General features: G+C 31.3%; 2 protein-coding genes across 5 annotated transcripts in view; one reads left to right on the top strand and one right to left on the bottom strand.

The window, feature by feature from the left end:
• The window catches only part of LOC124352862 (ralA-binding protein 1-like), a 29913-nt gene extending 26410 nt beyond the window's left edge, over window positions 1-3503 (bottom strand). For both annotated transcript variants that reach the window (XM_046802574.1, XM_046802575.1), the window contains exons 1-2: window positions 3276-3503; window positions 896-1034 (exon numbers count right to left, since the gene is read on the bottom strand). In XM_046802574.1, the coding sequence (XP_046658530.1) occupies window positions 896-1034; window positions 3276-3360 (224 nt within the window). In that variant the 5' untranslated portion in view covers window positions 3361-3503. The remainder of the gene's footprint in view (window positions 1-895; window positions 1035-3275) is intronic.
• The window catches only part of LOC124352860 (small G protein signaling modulator 3 homolog), a 74401-nt gene that overhangs the window by 5007 nt on the left and 51121 nt on the right, over window positions 1-18273 (top strand). The window contains exons 1-4 of one of the 3 annotated variants that reach the window (XM_046802571.1): window positions 7587-7988; window positions 16096-16301; window positions 17661-17759; window positions 18003-18166. In XM_046802571.1, coding sequence (XP_046658527.1) covers window positions 7920-7988; window positions 16096-16301; window positions 17661-17759; window positions 18003-18166 — 538 coding nt within the window. In that variant the 5' untranslated portion in view covers window positions 7587-7919. Of the gene's footprint in view, window positions 1-7586; window positions 7989-8061; window positions 8204-16095; window positions 16302-17660; window positions 17760-18002; window positions 18167-18273 lie in introns of those variants that run through there. The other 2 variants (XM_046802573.1, XM_046802572.1) reach the window with 2 other exon arrangements.

Here is an 18273-nt window from a genome sequence, read left to right as displayed (position 1 = left end):
AACCAATCAGCTACTAGAGAAGGCTGTGAATGAATAGCCAAATAACTAATGACAAGCAAAGCAGGCCTAAAATGTTAAATGTAAACAGAACCACAGATTCCAATCTTTGCTGTATTGATAGACTGCTGGATAAAAGCTTCCATTTATTCCATTCCTTCAACATCTCTTACATTATTTGGTCATTTAAACAAGGCTCCAAAATTAAGTCAATTGAATTAATTTATTTACACAATGCAAGTTTACAATAATTAAAAAAAATAACTACAAATTGGTACTTTAAGATATACTCAAACATAATGATAAATAAATGATTATTTACAAAACACAAAAGGTAATAAACTAAAACCACTGTGGTACAATAATAAATCAATACGATACAACAGACTAATATTATCATTCAACATTTCAATTTTTTTATAAAAAAAATAATTTGTTCAGAAATAGCTCTTTAACATTAGTTTATATATATTGATTCAGGAGATAGTACACTAAAATAATTTGGAATTTCACTGAAAATCTTTATACTGTACTGTGTTTAAACAACTCTTCAAATACAAGAAGAGTCGTTATTTAGAATATAATTTTAACAGAAATACTGAAATTCAACAAAGTAATTCTTTATTTCATTAACTGTGACACATAGTTAAAATATTTAAATTACCACAATATATCTGGAATTATTACATAGAACACCACCAACCCCTTACGTAATAAAGCTTATTTCATACGAAGAGAACTTTTAAGTAGAAAAAAAGTTCATGTTGCATGGAGAGTTTATAATTAAATACATTTTAACACTGAATGACAAGGTCTGAAATATCTGAAATGATATGTCACTTGCTAGTCCTATATTTCTGAACTTACGAAAATTTATTTAAAAATTTCCAAAACGTACTTGACATCTGTGTCTTCTTCAGGAGAACTCTCCCCTTCGAGGGTAGCATAGCGGAGATCTTTTTTCGTATCTTTCTTGTCTTTACGTTTTCCAATTAGAAGATCTTTTTTGGATACCCGTTCATGTGCTTCATCACTAACTGAAAATTATTCATAAAAGTTATCTGCTAATTTAACTTATGTAATCACTCACATAATAGGATAATGGATAATATAGCACATGTCCCACTATGATATAAATTGACTGTGCAGCAGTTAGTATTTAGATTAACAAATTATTAAGAAGGAAAACAATAATCTATTACTTTTTCATTTAAGGAAAAAGTCCTTTACTATATGAGACCACATATTTTACCTAAAAATAACAGGTTAATGTCTACATAAGATACACACAAAGACTAAAAAAATGTTTTGCAAATCTAAACACTGGTATTATAGTTGACAACCTAGACGTCTCAACTAAAATTGTTGTTTAAGTATCTTAATATTAATTAAAAATTATACATTTAACTGACCTAAATTTAAAGCTATTTTACAGAATTTTAAGATTTATAAAAATATATATTTCCCCTGTATTTATTAAACATTATTAGATGATTCTTAAAGAGACTCATATCACATCTAGACAGAAGTTTTAAAATACTGTTAGCACCTCATGTTATTATCTTTTTATAGTCTCTAATGAAACCAGATATCTTTCCCTTCAGTTTGAAAAAGGGTAAATAACACAACTTATCAAGGCAGTAAATCCGGCCAATATACAAAACTATCATCCAATTGTGGTTCAATCATCGCTAGCCAAACTCTGAAGACTTGTAGTTAAAAATGAACACATTTAATTTTAGGAACACAATAGTTCCAGAACAGCTTGGTTTCTTTAGGGGTAGATCAAACACTATCAATCTTATGAAATTTCAGAAACATGTTTTATGCCTTTTCAAGATCTCACTAAGGTGATTTCATTTAAATGCATATTTCCGATGCCTTTAGTTGAGTAAATCATGAACACTGATTGAGAAACTAAAGTTTTAGTTGAACAAATCCTTCTTTTTGGTGATAATGCCAAATTTTATAACTTTCTAAATGTTATAACTTCAGTCAAAGATTGCAAAGCTCTCCAATCCAGCATAAATTTCATATTTAAGGTTGTGCTCTTTAAATAATATTGTTTTGAAGTACATTTTTACAAGTGTTCTGTGCTGACATGACCAAAAGTCCCTCTTATTTTTCCTACTTTACTGCAGATCACCATCCAAATTAAAATTACTTTTACATTATATTCATAAAAAATAACGCGTATACAATAAATGGCTACAGTATAATAAGCGGCCACCAACACAATCCGATTATGATTATCAATTTTAAATATTGTAAAGAAACATGACGTATCTAAAAACTATCTTGAGAAGACTTTTTTGGACATTCTAAATTTGGTTGTGAATATAATGAAAAAATCGTGTACTATTTTAGTTGAAACCAAACAAACTAGAATGATTTTTAATTATTAATGAATTTACTTTTGATGAAATCAGTGCCTTTAGAAATGCAATTTCAGACGTACTATGCTGCTCAAACGTCATTTAAATATAGTTAAGCTATTTTATGCAATCTGAAACAAATACATTTATTTTAAATATAAAAGTATAGCTTCACCATAATACGATTTTAAAAGTATAAAACTTAATTCAGTTAGCTCAAAAATAAATAAAAATAATATCGTGTTTATAAATACATTTAAAATTAAAATCATGTGTTTCATTATTGACTAATGTTGGCAAGAACTGTCACGTACATGTCTTCTTTGTTTCACAAGCAGTAACGTTTATCCTTGAAAATACCTAAGGTAATTAAGTGTTATAGTTTTGTTGTAATTATATATTTTATTTTAATTTGTAAATTATATTAATATTTATACTTTAATTTCTAAGATTGAAAACAAGCAAAACTATACCTATTATTCTTTGAAATATCTATTACGTTATTTGGTCCGATATTTTGGTTTTAGTCTTTAACAGTTTGCTTTCAGTCGTTTGGATAGTCATGAATATCGATGATTCGAATCATTCGATAATCATCATCCGATTGTGTTGGTGGCCGCTTTTTATAATGCAGCCAATGAAATGTATAAGATAAAATTTTACAGTAACAAAAGTAAATTGATCGATTTCATGCAGAAAACTTGTTAATTACAGGATAATAACAATGTTTGTGATCAACCCTGCTTCACAACTGTTGAAGCCTCCTTGACTTTGTTGCACTGGGTCAGAATGTGATTTTCAAAATATGTAAAAAATGCTTTAAAACGAATCAAAACGTCAAAAACAGTAATGTTAAGCACAAGGAAGCATTTACAAACATTGTTATTCAAAATTGTCACTTACAATCACTTTCATTGCTCTTCTTTCCAGATTCTGAAGCATATAAGCCAGGAAAATCTTTTTCAACATCAGGACTTTCAAATTCCATCTTAGCTAGTCCTACTATTTCAAAATGATAAGAATAGTTTTTACGTTTATAATCGCTAAATCATTTCTATATTCTAGCTTTGCTAGAACATAACCTCAAACAACACTAAATTACCATAGACTGTTACTGTAATACAAAAAAAGACAAGCACCTCACTTATTCTGTTTACTGACAGCCGATCGGTCCAACTTTTTTTCTGATGGTTGAAAACACTACTCTTTAGTCTTTACTATAACCTCAAAGCAATAACTTTTAAATACTATAATACATTTATCGTCATAGTTCACACTGTATGACAATTATTATGATGAATGTTAAACTACTTTTTACACTTGTTTAAGTGTTTTGTTACGCTTACTTTCTTAAATTGCTCATAAGTTTATTTATACACTTTTTAACGACATTAATTTATTTATTTACAATCTGTTCAGTTTGAGAGGAACAATAAGTAAATATTATATACAGAAACAAATTGAGTTAGATATTAACCATTGTTAACGTAGATTTACCACAAGGTGGTTTGTGTGATCTTCTAATCTTGAAAGATAATAGCGACTGAATTTAATAATTTCTTCTTTGACTGTTTGGGTGTTCAAATTTGATGTAACGTTTTATTTTATACATATAAGGCGCTTTTGCAATTTTTCTTCAAAACTTTGATTGATATAGTTGAAGTATCTCCAGATTTGATTTGCTTGCTGTGCACTATAACTGCACACCATATGTCCATACAGTTTTAAAAATAGTATCTTGCGGCCTGTTCTTCAATCTGAGTTTGTATTTTGATCCGAGTATCCAATTCATTTTATTTGTTTTTAAATTTAGCTAACGTATCTTTATCCAAATGTGGGATTTCCATGTCTTCTGTTTAAGCGCATGGCTAGATAATTTACTGGGGGTAAATAAAAATCATTCAATTTAACTGGAAGACAATAATTTTGATTTAATTTGAACTGATTTATTTTCGTTAATTCTGATTATCCATGTCTTAAACAAATTATTAATTGCATCCAAGCTCTGTTGTAAGTAATGAGATGCTTGAACACAATCTTTATGGACTGACAAAACTGAAGTAACGTCTGCGAAAGTTGTAATTTGAGTATGCACATTTTCTGGGAGGTCAGCGATATATCAATATACAGTAAGTATCAAAATGGACCAAGTACACTTCTTTGAGGAATTCTGGTTTCTATTAAATGTAGCTGAGTAAGAACATCTTTGTATTTTATTTTAAAAGATCGGTTTGAAATAAATTTTAGACCCTTAATACAGGTCAAAATATTGTTCTCCCTTACTTAATACAACAGTCTGGAATACATAGTTTTATAGGACAAAACTCAATATGGCTCTTATTTGATGAATTTGGAATAAACTTATTCACAGAACACACAACCAAATCCTTTTCAGTTCTAATTATTTTTATTTTATGCCAAAACACAAATTTTACAATTCTGAAAACCATTATAGCACTATCAAATGTTAAGTACTACTAAAGTACACCGCACGAAAATAGTATAATATGGTGGTGCGTACGAACCACCCTTCTGCTCTCCGCGACCAACACTGTTGCCAGTTTTACATGTATAGAACATTACTCATCCGTCGAGCATTTTTTGCAATAAACAAACATTATCAGCTTTTGCCGTAAAAATATATATTTCTAGATTTCATCCATCTGTTCTGCAGATAACATATAAATCAAGCAGATAGTATGTGACCATGGCCACGCCATAGCAAAAACAGTTTGTAGTCAGTACAGCGAAATAACAACCATCGTTCAGTGAAACAAGAAAACAGTAACACTACGTTTCGAGATCTGCAATCTGATCTCTTCTTCAGGTAAAGAACTAACCTAATACATAATTACAAACTAGGTTAAAATAAACAAATCTTACTAAAGCGTTGTGGCACGCCTAAGTCAGGAATCACAACCTACATGTTGTTGTCAACTTCACTGACACTTAGGCAGTCGTAGGTGGTTAGTAGACGAGTGAAGACGTATTGTGACCTGTATTCCGTAGTTTAGTTTTAATGATTAGTGTTTTGTATAGTTTTGTATTAAGTGCATGTCTTTAGTGTTAGTGAAGTTGACAACAACATGTAGGTTGTGATTCCTGACTTAGGCGTGCCACAACGCTTTAGTAAGATTTGTTTATTTTAACCTAGTTTGTAATTATGTATTAGGTTAGTTCTTTACCTGAAGAAGAGATCAGATTGCAGATCTCGAAACGTAGTGTTACTGTTTTCTTGTTTCACTGAACGATGGCAAATGTCCGAAAAATCCTGTTTCCTTCACAATCCTTCCATCGTCAAAAATAACCTTTAAACAAAGAAATAACAACACTATATCAAATACCATCGAACTATTTTTGTGCTGTTACAATGACAAATCTTCAAGCAATACATCTAATAAAATCAGGCGAAATAATAATAACACAAAATATTCATTTGAAACAAAATAACAAGGAATGAGTATTACATATCAATTAAGATATACTACTAGTACAATAGTAATAAATGATACTACGTGACAAGCTTCTACAGCGCAGATACGCTATCTTGAAAGGAGTCGTTTTCATTGGAAACGTGATAACCGGTTCGATGGATCCATATAATGTATAGAGTCAAATGTACTGAATTGTGGAAGATATAATTACTAGTACATTAATGGCGGTGGAACAGGTCCTGTTTGTAGATGAAAGAAGGGATTTACAGAGCAATTAAACTAAGGATATCAGGCAAGTCTACTTGTCAATAGTAACATGTACAATTTATTCCAAATCCTTCTCACTAATAGAGGCGATAGGTTCAGAAGTTAAGCTACGTCTTAGAGTGGAGAATTCATGTATTTGCAATCTGTAATCTAGTTTTGCTCCCAATGGCGCGCAGCACCCGCCTACTTATACTTCCAATATTTTATTTTCGTTGTTTTAGTACAATGTATGGACAACAGAAATTGGGGTGACTCGTGCTGCCTCATTGTACTATAAATTTAAAACTATGGCTGTCCTTATATTATTAAAAGAATTAACGATGAGTTAGTTAAGTTAAGTTATAAAGATGAGTAGTTGGTTAATTAATCATATTAAAAGTATAACATACTAAAACTGTTAGTAGGTTAATGTATGTTATAACCTTCAATTTGTATTGCAGTGAAAGGTTATTTACTTTAAACTAGGATTTTAGGAATATAGGATTATTTGTCTGGTTAAACAAAACTTCTTGCATAGGGTCCTTCAGACATTTCTATTTGTAAAGGAGGACTACGGTTGAAAAATCCTCTACCAGTGACCATGAATGATAGGTGTTCACGTTGTACTTTAATGGCTTATTCTATTAAAAATTTATTTCTTAACAAGGTTTAAAAATTATTGAATTCTTTGAAATTTTCACAATATTGTCTGGCTGTAATATTTTAATTAAATTTTGATCTTTAAATCATAGTATTTTACTGGTAATTTTAAAACATTGGTTTTTGGTATGTTTCTATTTCGGGCAGTTAAAATGTATTTTAAGGTTCTTTGTACTAAAAGAACTTCAGAAAATAAAGGTTTAAATAACTGGCGTATTGTAAATAAATTACTATTAATTTTGCCATGTCAAAATCTTATTTTGCAGCTTGTGACTATTTCCCGTATTCCAAATTTTATATTTTTAAACCAAGAATATTTGGATATTCTATATAATATTTTTTGCACAACCTAGCTTTGTTTTGATTTAAAAAATAATTGTTGACTTTTAATAATATAAAGTTTGCTAGTACGTTTTCAAATTATCATATATGTTATATGGAATTACTCAGACACATTACCTTCTAGAACTGCTTTTTAGCAGTTATTAATTCTTTCCAGGGTTAGCATAATTCTAGTAATTAATGTTTATAGAAAGGGCGCAGTGGAATAAATAGAAAAGGAATTTTTCTCAAAAAACGGTCAGAAAATGTATAACCCCATCAGGTCTTATGATTTATTCTTATTTTAGTTGATAATATTCTCAATCACTAACGGTACTTGGATGGATTCAGTGAGTGATGGTTAGTTGGTGGCTAATCTAGTAACGGGGGCTGTCTGGCTGTTGAAACTCACATGTTAAAAAACTTACCCTCCCCCATCCAGCTGTTGATAAATAGAGCAAGGAATATGGAACAGACGTGGAATCTGACAATCTGTCAATTGAAGTAATACCATGTCGTCTGCTATCTAAACATCTGTCAAAATACACCCCATGTTACTTTGTCAGGGTTAAACAAGACTTTTAATAATTATTCAATTTTGTATTGTGTGTGTGTGGAATACCTTTTAGTAATCATCAAAATCTGTTACCTATCAATAATCATTGTTACAATAATCTCTGAAATCAGTTGAATATTCTGCCTTATGCATAACTGAATTTTGTAGACAAATGGTGTTAATAGGTGTTGAAAAAGCTTAAATGTTTTTAAAACTTGAAACAACTTGCACAGACATGATCATATTCGTAATAGCTGCCTTATAATAGAACAACACATATTTATGGTAATTTAATAGATTTTGAAAGTTTTTAAAACTTAATTGAGTAACATGGATGTAGCAAAATCTCTTTTTGGATCAAGAGCTCATGAAGGTTATGCTGGCAAGGAAAATTACAATGTAAGTGGATTTTGCACTACAGTACCTTTTATGATGCTGATAAAATCATGTCCCAGAAAACTTCAAACTGGTTTTATTTGAACAAGTCAGGACCTGCCTTTTATTATTATTAAACAGGTTAAAATTTAATCTTTTAGTTTGTCCTGTTATTGTGCTTGAGAAGGATTATAACACATTTTAAAACTACTAAAGCTTGTTACATTATGGATGATCTAGTAAGATTTTATTTTATTCATTTTTATAGTCTGTGCTAGTTATTTTGTATCATATTTAGTCTTGTTAACTTCTCTTATAATATTTTCAATGGTCTGTATATACAATAATCATAATTTACAGAACTCTTCTAACTCAACTTGATCTCAAAATTAATTTAAGTGTGGTGGACAGGATTTTTTTATTTGATGATAAAATTACGAGTTGTATTTCTGTAATTTATCAAATTAAATTTTCTTACTACTGATGGGCCAGTATAATAAGTGGCCACGACAAAAATCCAGTCAAAAAATCAAACTATTGATTAGGAATACTTAAACTAGTGAATACAAAAACATTCTAATTACAGTTATTTACAATTAATTATTGCCAGCTCTTTTAATGTAGCCTATTAATATTGTTATAATTTATTCTGGTAGACTTTAATAAGCAGCCTGTACTAAACTCATTATTCAGTCATTTTTATTGGATATTTCGATTTATTTTATCCAATGAATAATTCAATATAACAATTTATTTAACATATAATATACTTTCAACTTATTAATTACAATTATTTTTAATGTTAAAAGTAACAACATGAAATAAGTAATGTTTTGAGAACTTGAAAATGGTGATTAATTTGAAGAAATTATATGAGATATCTTTTAAAAGCGAAGAGATTTGTTTAAGTGGCTTCAAGATTTAGATTTGGCTCCTGGTAATATCACATAGGGAGTATCCTTAATTTTGTTTCATACAAATGGCTGTTTATTGCTATCCAGCCAAACTGCAAATATTGTAGTTTTTCTGGCAGTTAGGTCTAGAATAAAGTTGGTTTTATTAATTTTTATGCTATTGTTAAATTTATTTAATTAAAGTTAGTAATGTATTATTCTTGTTGTTAACGTGTGTTAGTTCTTGGAGCGTGTTATGATTATTATATAAATATCGAAGATGGGTAATATAACAAATCGTTCGATAATAACAATTGAATAACAGGTGTAGGCCACTTATTATTATTAAAGTCTCCCCATTAATGCAAAGTAACATTATTTGTATGGTATTTGAGTAATGGCCATAAGTACAACAGCGATTAATATGCGTTATTGGTGTACAAGCTATAACATGTTTAAATAGCACTTGAAGTAAGTTTTACACATCATTCTTTATTACATTTAATAAATGTACATCTATAGATAGTTTTTTTACTTACCATTAAATTATTTTTTTAATATAAAAACATAGCTAAACTGTAATTGTATATAAAACTATAATGTAATTCGGTTTGACATTTTGTTTTTTTATTGTTTGGTAGTTTAGATAATCAGATATAGCGCTGAGTTGATTGTGGTAGCAGCAGCCACTTATACTGCAGCCCATTCATGTATACTAGAAAATGAATGTTTTAATACAATTTGAGATGATTAAAGAGGTTGGAAATACAAAAAGGTACTTTGATATTATCAGGAGATCTATTTTTGAAAGAGTTTTTCTTATCAGGTATGTAAAAAAAACTGCATTGTTACAGAAAACAGACTTTATTTTACTTACTGTGAAAATTAAATTATGATTATTGGTTCTTGTTTTCTGCCTGTTTGGGACAGAGTGGCCTCCTTCTCATCAAAATTGGTTTCTTTTGGGATGCGGAAACAATAACCGATCGTCATAATGATATGTAATTTTCACTTTAAGTCAAATAAAGTCTATTCTTTCTAATAATGTAGTATTTTTAGGTACCCTGTAAGAAACACTTTTCTAAAAATAATGGCCTACAGATAATGGCCAAAGTACCCACAAAATAAACTAAGAATAGCTTAGTTTTTTTTTTTTATTTGATGAAGCAAACAAGATTTCCTGTACCTATATCTACTAATTGGGTTGAATTCTGTTAGCTGCCTTCAAATATTAATTTGTTTCGATGCAGATAATTAACATTAAAACAGTTTCATACATTTAGCAACAACAAACTTTTATACATGTTGAACAACTCAACCAAGAATCAGTTTTATAGTCATTAGTGAAATATCCGGGTCAAATATCTTATGACCATAAAGGTGTATAAAGCCCAGACTTGCAACTGGTCATCCGGAATAGGAACTCCATCGTTTTTGTAGATGAGTTTATATTTGATAACTCTCAGACTGTAATCTCAATCTGTAGAAATTGTATTCTGTTACATGATAGGCACTATCTCAAGAGATATTTTTTATTCGTCGCTATCAGTGCGGGGCATCCCAAACTGATGGGCAGAGGTATGTGTCAGATTGTTCAGAATCTAGAAATATGTTCTGAAATCTTATTGAAAAAGTCATACTGTTTTTATTGGTTTCCATTTCTATTTCAGTTGATAAAAGTTTAACACTTGAGAGCACCAAACGGAATTGACCACTGTCTGTATTATATGATATTAGTAACTTACACAATCTATCTAGGAAGTTACAAATAAAAGATATTTAAAATTGTAAATTTTGCTACACCTTATTATTTAATCAATCAATGCAATTCTCATGTGGTTCACAAAAATGAGTTCTAAGATGATGTATAAGTTCTATCCATGAGATTTGGCTCAGCGTCATTGAAGCCTATAACTCAGCAGGCTAGCACAATTTCTTATTTTGTCTTCCGGGGCATGTCTGTATTTTGTCTGTATGATCGTGTGTCTGTTTGTTCGCAGAACATCTTAACCCTAGAATGGTAACGCCTATTTGCCACACATAAATGGTAACGCGTAGTCTCTCAGACTACTTTAGGGAAAAAATGAATAAAAATTTATAAAAATTAAATTTAAATTAAATTAATTTTAAAATTACATTATTTACATCCTAGAGGTCATGTTTTCTGATTTTTGTTGATTTCAGTCTTTATTGGAACACTTTACACACAGCATTCCTCGGTGCTCCAAGCAGATATGCTTATAACATTTTGTGCACTGGAATCGAGTCATTCTCCTTTTTTTCGCTGGGCAAACTGCACAAATCTTCCTTGTTCCTGCTTCTTCAATAACATTTTTAGCCTCAGATGTTGTTGGGCCAACGACATCTTCAATGTTGCGTTTGAGATTCCTTGATAAATTTGGCAGTTTTTGTCTTCCCTGAATATGCGGAGTTGTTAGTTCAACAGATATTTCTGTGTTAGGATTGTAGTCTGGGTCATCGTCGGTGTTATCAACCTCACTAAGAGTATCATGTTCAGAAACCTCATCCGCTTGCTCTCCAACAAAAAACGTATCATCATGATCACTTTCTTGTTTATCACAATCTCTTCGTTCAAGTTCAGATAGTATTTCTCTTATTTCAAAACTAGTGTTCAGTGGATCAGCCATGGTTACGTGACCATCCACGGTAAAAATTATCACAAAGACTAACACTAAATTCGCACAAAACAACTTTTCATATATTTATTTACTCAGGAAAAAAAAAGTAACATAAACGGTAACGCGTAGTCTACCAGACGACTATGGGCTCACTGAAATGAACTGAGTGAATGAAACAAAATGGAACACTATCCAGCATTGACCTTAGCTGGCAGGGGGAAGGTATTGGTGGTAGGGGGTCGGTCACGTCATGTACCTTCCACCTGGACCTGTTTTTGTAGCTTGCGTCGTCTGAGAGACTACGCGTTACCATTCTAGGGTTAAGAATGAAATAAGACATAGCCTTGAAATTTTAATACAACCTCAGCGAAACCTATTACACAACATGTGATCTAGTGTACTGTACTTCTTCCTCATTACATAAATGAAATGTATTATGATAATTAAGTTTAACATGTATGTATTTACTAATAAAACACAAATTAAAAATAGCCAGAAACATTAAAAGAATGTATAAATAAACTAGCAGTAACTGCAACTTAGCACGTGATTTCTTATTGAATAATAGGTATGTCCTAGACACATCCTTTTTAAATGGCATAATAATTACTCTGGAAAATTAGTGACGATCATTGGAAGATATTCCAGTCTACCAATCTAACTGATTTAAGTTAGAGCAATATTTTGGGGCCACGAAGTTGGAGAGTTAACAAGTGTTATAAATACCATTGAAATATACAAATGTCTCTGTAATATTCAATAATATTTCAATAGCTGCAACAATTTCAGTAACAACTGAATTATTTTAGGCCAGTGGGATAATGTAATATGCTAGAGCTTTCTAATAATTTTGAATCAGAAGTAGATATATAGTCCATATTATATCAATGTTAATGGTCAAGAAGTTCAAAAGTTAAACAAAATTGCGACTGGCTCTTATTTCAGGTTTTGGTCTGTATAATGACACTTCTGGTTCAAATGAATTATATTTCAGACATCATAGCAGACTTTGCCCTGTTGTTACAATCAATAATATATATATATATATATATATATATATATATATATATATGTAAATATGAAAAACCAATGGCAGTCAAGTAGCGTCTATTGGTCTAAGGTGTTTTTGTATAGTAGATTTTGCTAAGACAACTTAGTAGTGAAGGAAACAAGGATTTTTCCGCACATTTGCCATCGTTCACTGATATAATACATACAATACCGTAATTGTATTATATTACTGAAAGATGACAAACTTTCCGGAAAAATCCTGTTTCCTTCACAATTCTTCCATAGTCAAAAACAAACTTCAAACAAAGAATATAGTAGTGTTTGCCATCTTGTCCTGATCAAGAGCGTATATACATACAGTATGTTGTTCTGAAAAGTCTACTTTGGTCAAAAAGCATCTACTTGCTTTCATAATAATCTACTTCCAGTCTAAGATATTTCCAGTACCATAGTGGCTTTTGCTTTGTTGGCCAGATCAAGAAAGTATATACATATTATGTTTGTTGGAAGAGTCTATTTCAGTCAAAAAGTAAATACTTCTGGCCATTACAATGTACTTTCAGTCTAAGGTATTCCTGGGTGTTGATAATCTGTTAGCGTAATAAACACGTTTGTCAAATTTAACCTCTCTAGGACATCAGGAAGTTAGAAAAATAATAATAATAGTTCTTGTAAAGTTGCAACTATATTTCAACTCCTATGCATGGTTGATTTTTATGAAAATGATATTGTTTTTGTTTTTTGTGAGTCATGAAGTATGTATACACCAAATTTGACCTTCCCAGGAGATTGGGAAGTTGGAAGAATAAACATACAGTTCTTCTACTGCAACTTCATTTCAATTCCAATGGGTGATTTATCTTCATGAAAATTCCATTTATTGGTCTGTTATTGTTTAAAAAATAGTTTAAAGTTCTTCTATGGGTGGCAACCCATTTCAACTGCTATGGATATTTAAAACTTTTGAGATATCTAAAAGTTAGAGGATTAGTGATGAGTGAATGAGTGAGTGAGTGAGGACTTTTCCTTTCTTTATATCTAGATATTAAGTTAGAATAAATATTATGTCTATATATTTTACTTAAGTAATGGGAAAATCATTTTGAATGTGTTTTACATCTTACCTTGTTGATATGGGCTTTGTTGTAGATATAATATATAATGTCAATTGTTTTATATAAATCTACATTTTCATGAATTCCACGGCAATATAACATTTCTCACTATTTATAGATGCTGTTTTATCCCAATTTTGTATAGTGATAATAATAATAAAAGACCTTCACTTTTTTTTATAAATCAACAAAAATCCAACTGATAGAATTAATAAACCTGAATTTTATAACCCAAAGAGTAATATTGTTAGTTTAATTATCAGAAAATATTATCAGTAAATTTTAGATCTCAGAATACTGTCCAAAAAAAGGTCAGGTACTTCAGTGCTGATCTTGAGAGTACCAGTAGTACAGGTATGTCACAGTATATGTATGTTTATACAACAGAATATTAGCCGCAGTAGCTTCAGTACATTGTACACAGTCTGGGATGAATTCAGCTATCAATAAGATGTCACTTGTACAGTTACTGGACATATACATATAGAATATTTAGTCAGAGGAAATGCAGCCAGTTGGTTTACAAGCTACCTGGAGGGAAGAACACAAATGGTAGAAATATCATATACCAAAAACAACACCTCATATCGTGTAACATCAACACCACTCCCTCTAAGTAGAGGCGTCCCTCAAGGATCTGTCTTGGGACCAGTACTTTTTATTCTGCTAACCAACGATCTCCCAAACTATCTCCAAGAGCTTAGCCAGGTACTCATGTATGCTGATGATACTGTCCTCCTCACAGCAAATAAACAAGTACAAGAACTAGAAATAGCATCCTTTATCGCTCTAAATACAGCAAAACAATATTGTAATTAGAATGACTTAGTATTAAACGACCATAAGACTCAACAACTAAACTTTGGAAGAAGAACAGTTGAATTGACAGGACTCCCAGAAGTTGACCTAGATAATAAAGCTAAATACTTGGGAGTAACTATTGATGACAAACTCACCTGGACACCACATATTGATCAAATTTGTTCAAAACTTAACTCCTGCATCTATGTCCTTAAAAGACTAAAGGCTACCAATACTCAGGAAATAACTAGAATTGCCTATTTTGCACTTTTTGAGGCTCATCTTCGATATGGCATAACAGTCTGGGGCAACTCCTCAGCAAAAAATGTGCAACGTATCCTGGTAATTAAAAAAAAGCGATTAGGATCTTAGCCAACCTCAATCCACTTGACTCCTGCAGAAGTACATTTAAAGAACTAAAGATACTCACATGAGTATCCCTCTACATCCAGGAAGTTATTCTTTACACTACTAATCAAAATCTAACAAGAACAGGACAGCTCCATTATTACAACACCAGGCATGGAAACAATTTCATTTTGCCGAACCACCGTCTCAGCCTATATGAAGAGAAGCCAAGCTACATGGGACCATTTAGCTTGTTTAACTGCCTTCCTGACTACCTGAAGAAGATCTCCAGACAAAAACATTTTAAGAGGAAACTTCAAGAATGGCTCCTGGAGTGGTCTTTTTACTCGATCAAAGAATTCACTGACTTAAAACAACAACATCAAAATTTGTACAATTAAAAACCACTTTTGTATATTTATATAAAATATGACTTTACTGCCATGACGCCATTGTATTTCTCCATGAAATTAGAAATAAAGAATTTTTGATTTGATTTGATTGATGATGTAGTTTTGTAAATTTCATTCCTTTGTGAATATTTCAAAGTCCAACAGGTTTTAAATTAGTGACAGCAGTTTATGTACAAGTAGATGAATTTACTGTCATTACCTACATAAAATAACTGAACCTACATTACCTACAACAATTACATGACTAATACAATTGTTACTGTTTTCACTACTTACACATTAATGCAATATGTATAATGGTTTCAATCATCTTAGTTCTGTAGCCTTTAAATGAATAAAGAGTGAATAAAACTTGATCACTATGTTTGTCACTCAGCTAATTCAAATCCTCTGTTTAGTTTTTAACCCTGTTACCAAAAATACGAGAAGAGAACAAAGAGTATCATATTGTTAATTTTTAAATTTGCTTAATGGACGTACTTGACTACACATAATTTAATCAATCACTGGAGATTAGAGGGACAGAATGTGTTTAGATTTGGTCGTCTGTATTGCTCAAGTTTCCATTCTTCTAATCAATTTTTGAAGATCAAGATTATTCCATTTTCTACTTTATAAAAAATTACTTATTTACATATCCTTGAATATTATTTCTGTAAACTGTGGTGAAGAGTGATTCCAACTGTTTAATTGATTTTTTAAAAATTTCCTAGCACATTTCCTCCACAATTATTAGTTATTTTGTGTTTGTCAGGTAATTTTATTTTGGATACACTATAAAAATTCTCAAAGACTTGGCATGAGCATGAGAATTAATTACTTATTACATAATGCCTACATTCCAGAAAAACAGTTGCTCATTTTAAGTTAACATTCCTGTGAGTACAAAGGCAGTCTATTTATGTCAACAGGATAAAGTAGAGACCGCAGTTTCTGACGATGAGGAGACCAACCGGACAGATCTGGAGGGAACGGAAGGAATGGGTTTGGCAGTGGAAGGAATGTCCCCCACGCCTGGAGGTCCTTTTTCTGCGTTAACTCCTTCTATGTGGCCTCAGGATATCCTGAGCAAACTGGGGCAGCTGCCTGACGACCCAAACTCTCAGCCTGATTATCGGTAAATTGTTAAAATAAATTCTATTTACCATACCATAAGACACAACTATGAAAAGTTTTGTATCCTTAATATTGTCCACAATTTTTTTTTTTCATAAAATGGTGTTTAATGTTAGTTTTTATGCACACTAAAATGTTTTATACAATTTAAATGTATCAAGGAATGTTTTCCGAAATGTAGTTTTGCTGTGATAACTTTATGGAGTTTTGATCTAAAGTTGGTACAACTATTTCAAATTAAAATCTGTCCTATACCCTAATTGCCTCTTCTTTAATTTTTAGAGCACTAGAATGGTGCTGATTATAGTGTTATATTAGTGTGTTGTATAATTATATTTTAGCTTACTATGCTGGTAAATTTTAATAAAATATTGTGTATTCTTTATAATTTTGAGAAAATTGTCTTACACATTTTTAATTCATTGTGGATTACCAACAAAATGTCTCAGCTGGGCCAAGTGGCACAGTTACGAACCCAGGTCACAGAAGCGATTTACTTTTAATTGTATCTCCTAATAGTTACAGACTCATTACTAGTCTACTGAATGTTTTTAACAGAAGTCTTGAGCTTTAGTTTTCTCAAACACGTTTGTAAATATTCTGTAGATCACAACTGTATGTAGAACCAGCTGAAGTCACTCACTGCCTTGTAGCGCTACTAATGCATTGTTTTCCACAGCAACTAGTTTAGCATTTTACGGTATCGGTTGAGTGTATTATTTGCTGTTCAATTTACAAGTAAGTTGAGTATAAGCACCTGGCGGTACAATAGGGCATGCCATTACTGTTCTGCTGCCGACGTACAAATTAGTTCCCGCTCGCTGGGACATGTGCGGCGAAACAAATCAATTCTTAATGGATTAAAAAACACAGATTGGCTTTAGAGACATTTACAAAATAAATATTTTCATATATCACGATTTGTTGTTTAAAGTTTTTTATTGTTTGAGAGAGTAGAATACAATTATTAAAACATAGTGTTAAACTTATATAACATAACAATGGCAAATGTCCGAAATCGTACTATCCTTTTCAGATGTCTGTTCTTTTTCATTATTTAACCCATTATAAGACCACTACCACCTATGCAATATGCTCAGCTACGGGTTTGTTCTAACTAGTTAGATTGTTGGTTTTTCATTATTTAACCCATTATAAGACCACTACCACCTATGCTCAGCTACGGGTTTGTTCTAACTAGTTAAATTGTTGGTTTTTCATTATTTAACCCATTATAAGACCACTACCACCTATGCAATATGCTCAGCTACGGGTTTTGTTCTAACTAGTTAGATTGTTGGTTTTTCTGCAGAAGGTTGTGTATATTACATTTTATTAAAACGAGTCCTACATTTACCAGGTTTGATGAATTCGGCTTTCGTGTTGAAGAAGAAGATGGTCCTGAACAAAACTCAAATAAGTTGCTTGGAGTGCCATTTTTGGAAGATACGCAACACAGGTATGTTTTGCTGTCAGCTGGGCCTAGTTTAATCGTTGACTCTACAAATGGTCATCAGTCATTCTTTTGTTAGTGGACACTTATAATAATAAACCATTTAACACTTGGAATAAAAAAAATCCAACACACATTCCACAACAACATCCATTTAACATTTGGAATTTTATTCCAAGTGTTAAATGGTTTATTATTACTCATTTGCTACAATTTAAAAACAAACATTTACGTGGTGTTTTTATAAAGGCTGAAATGGTTGGCACACCTCGAGTTCAGCCACAACAAAGAGTCAAGTGACCTCTCCTGGGACAACGTTGAACGTCGACTTCCTCGCACGGACAAACTGAGAGCTATGGTTCGTGAGGGGATCCCACATTCTTTGAGGCCCCAACTATGGATGAGATTGTCAGGTAGTGTAGACTTAGTTTGACTTGGGCGTAGACAGTTAATGTAATAATAATAACAGTTCTATATATATATATATATACAGGGTGTATATTATGTCTGGAAACACCCA

The sequence above is a fragment of the Homalodisca vitripennis genome, chromosome 1, assembly GCF_021130785.1.
Source record: "Homalodisca vitripennis isolate AUS2020 chromosome 1, UT_GWSS_2.1, whole genome shotgun sequence".
Taxonomy (NCBI): domain Eukaryota; kingdom Metazoa; phylum Arthropoda; class Insecta; order Hemiptera; family Cicadellidae; genus Homalodisca; species Homalodisca vitripennis.
Note: the sequence above shows the minus strand (reverse complement) of the source record. Positions and strands in the feature narration are given on the sequence as shown.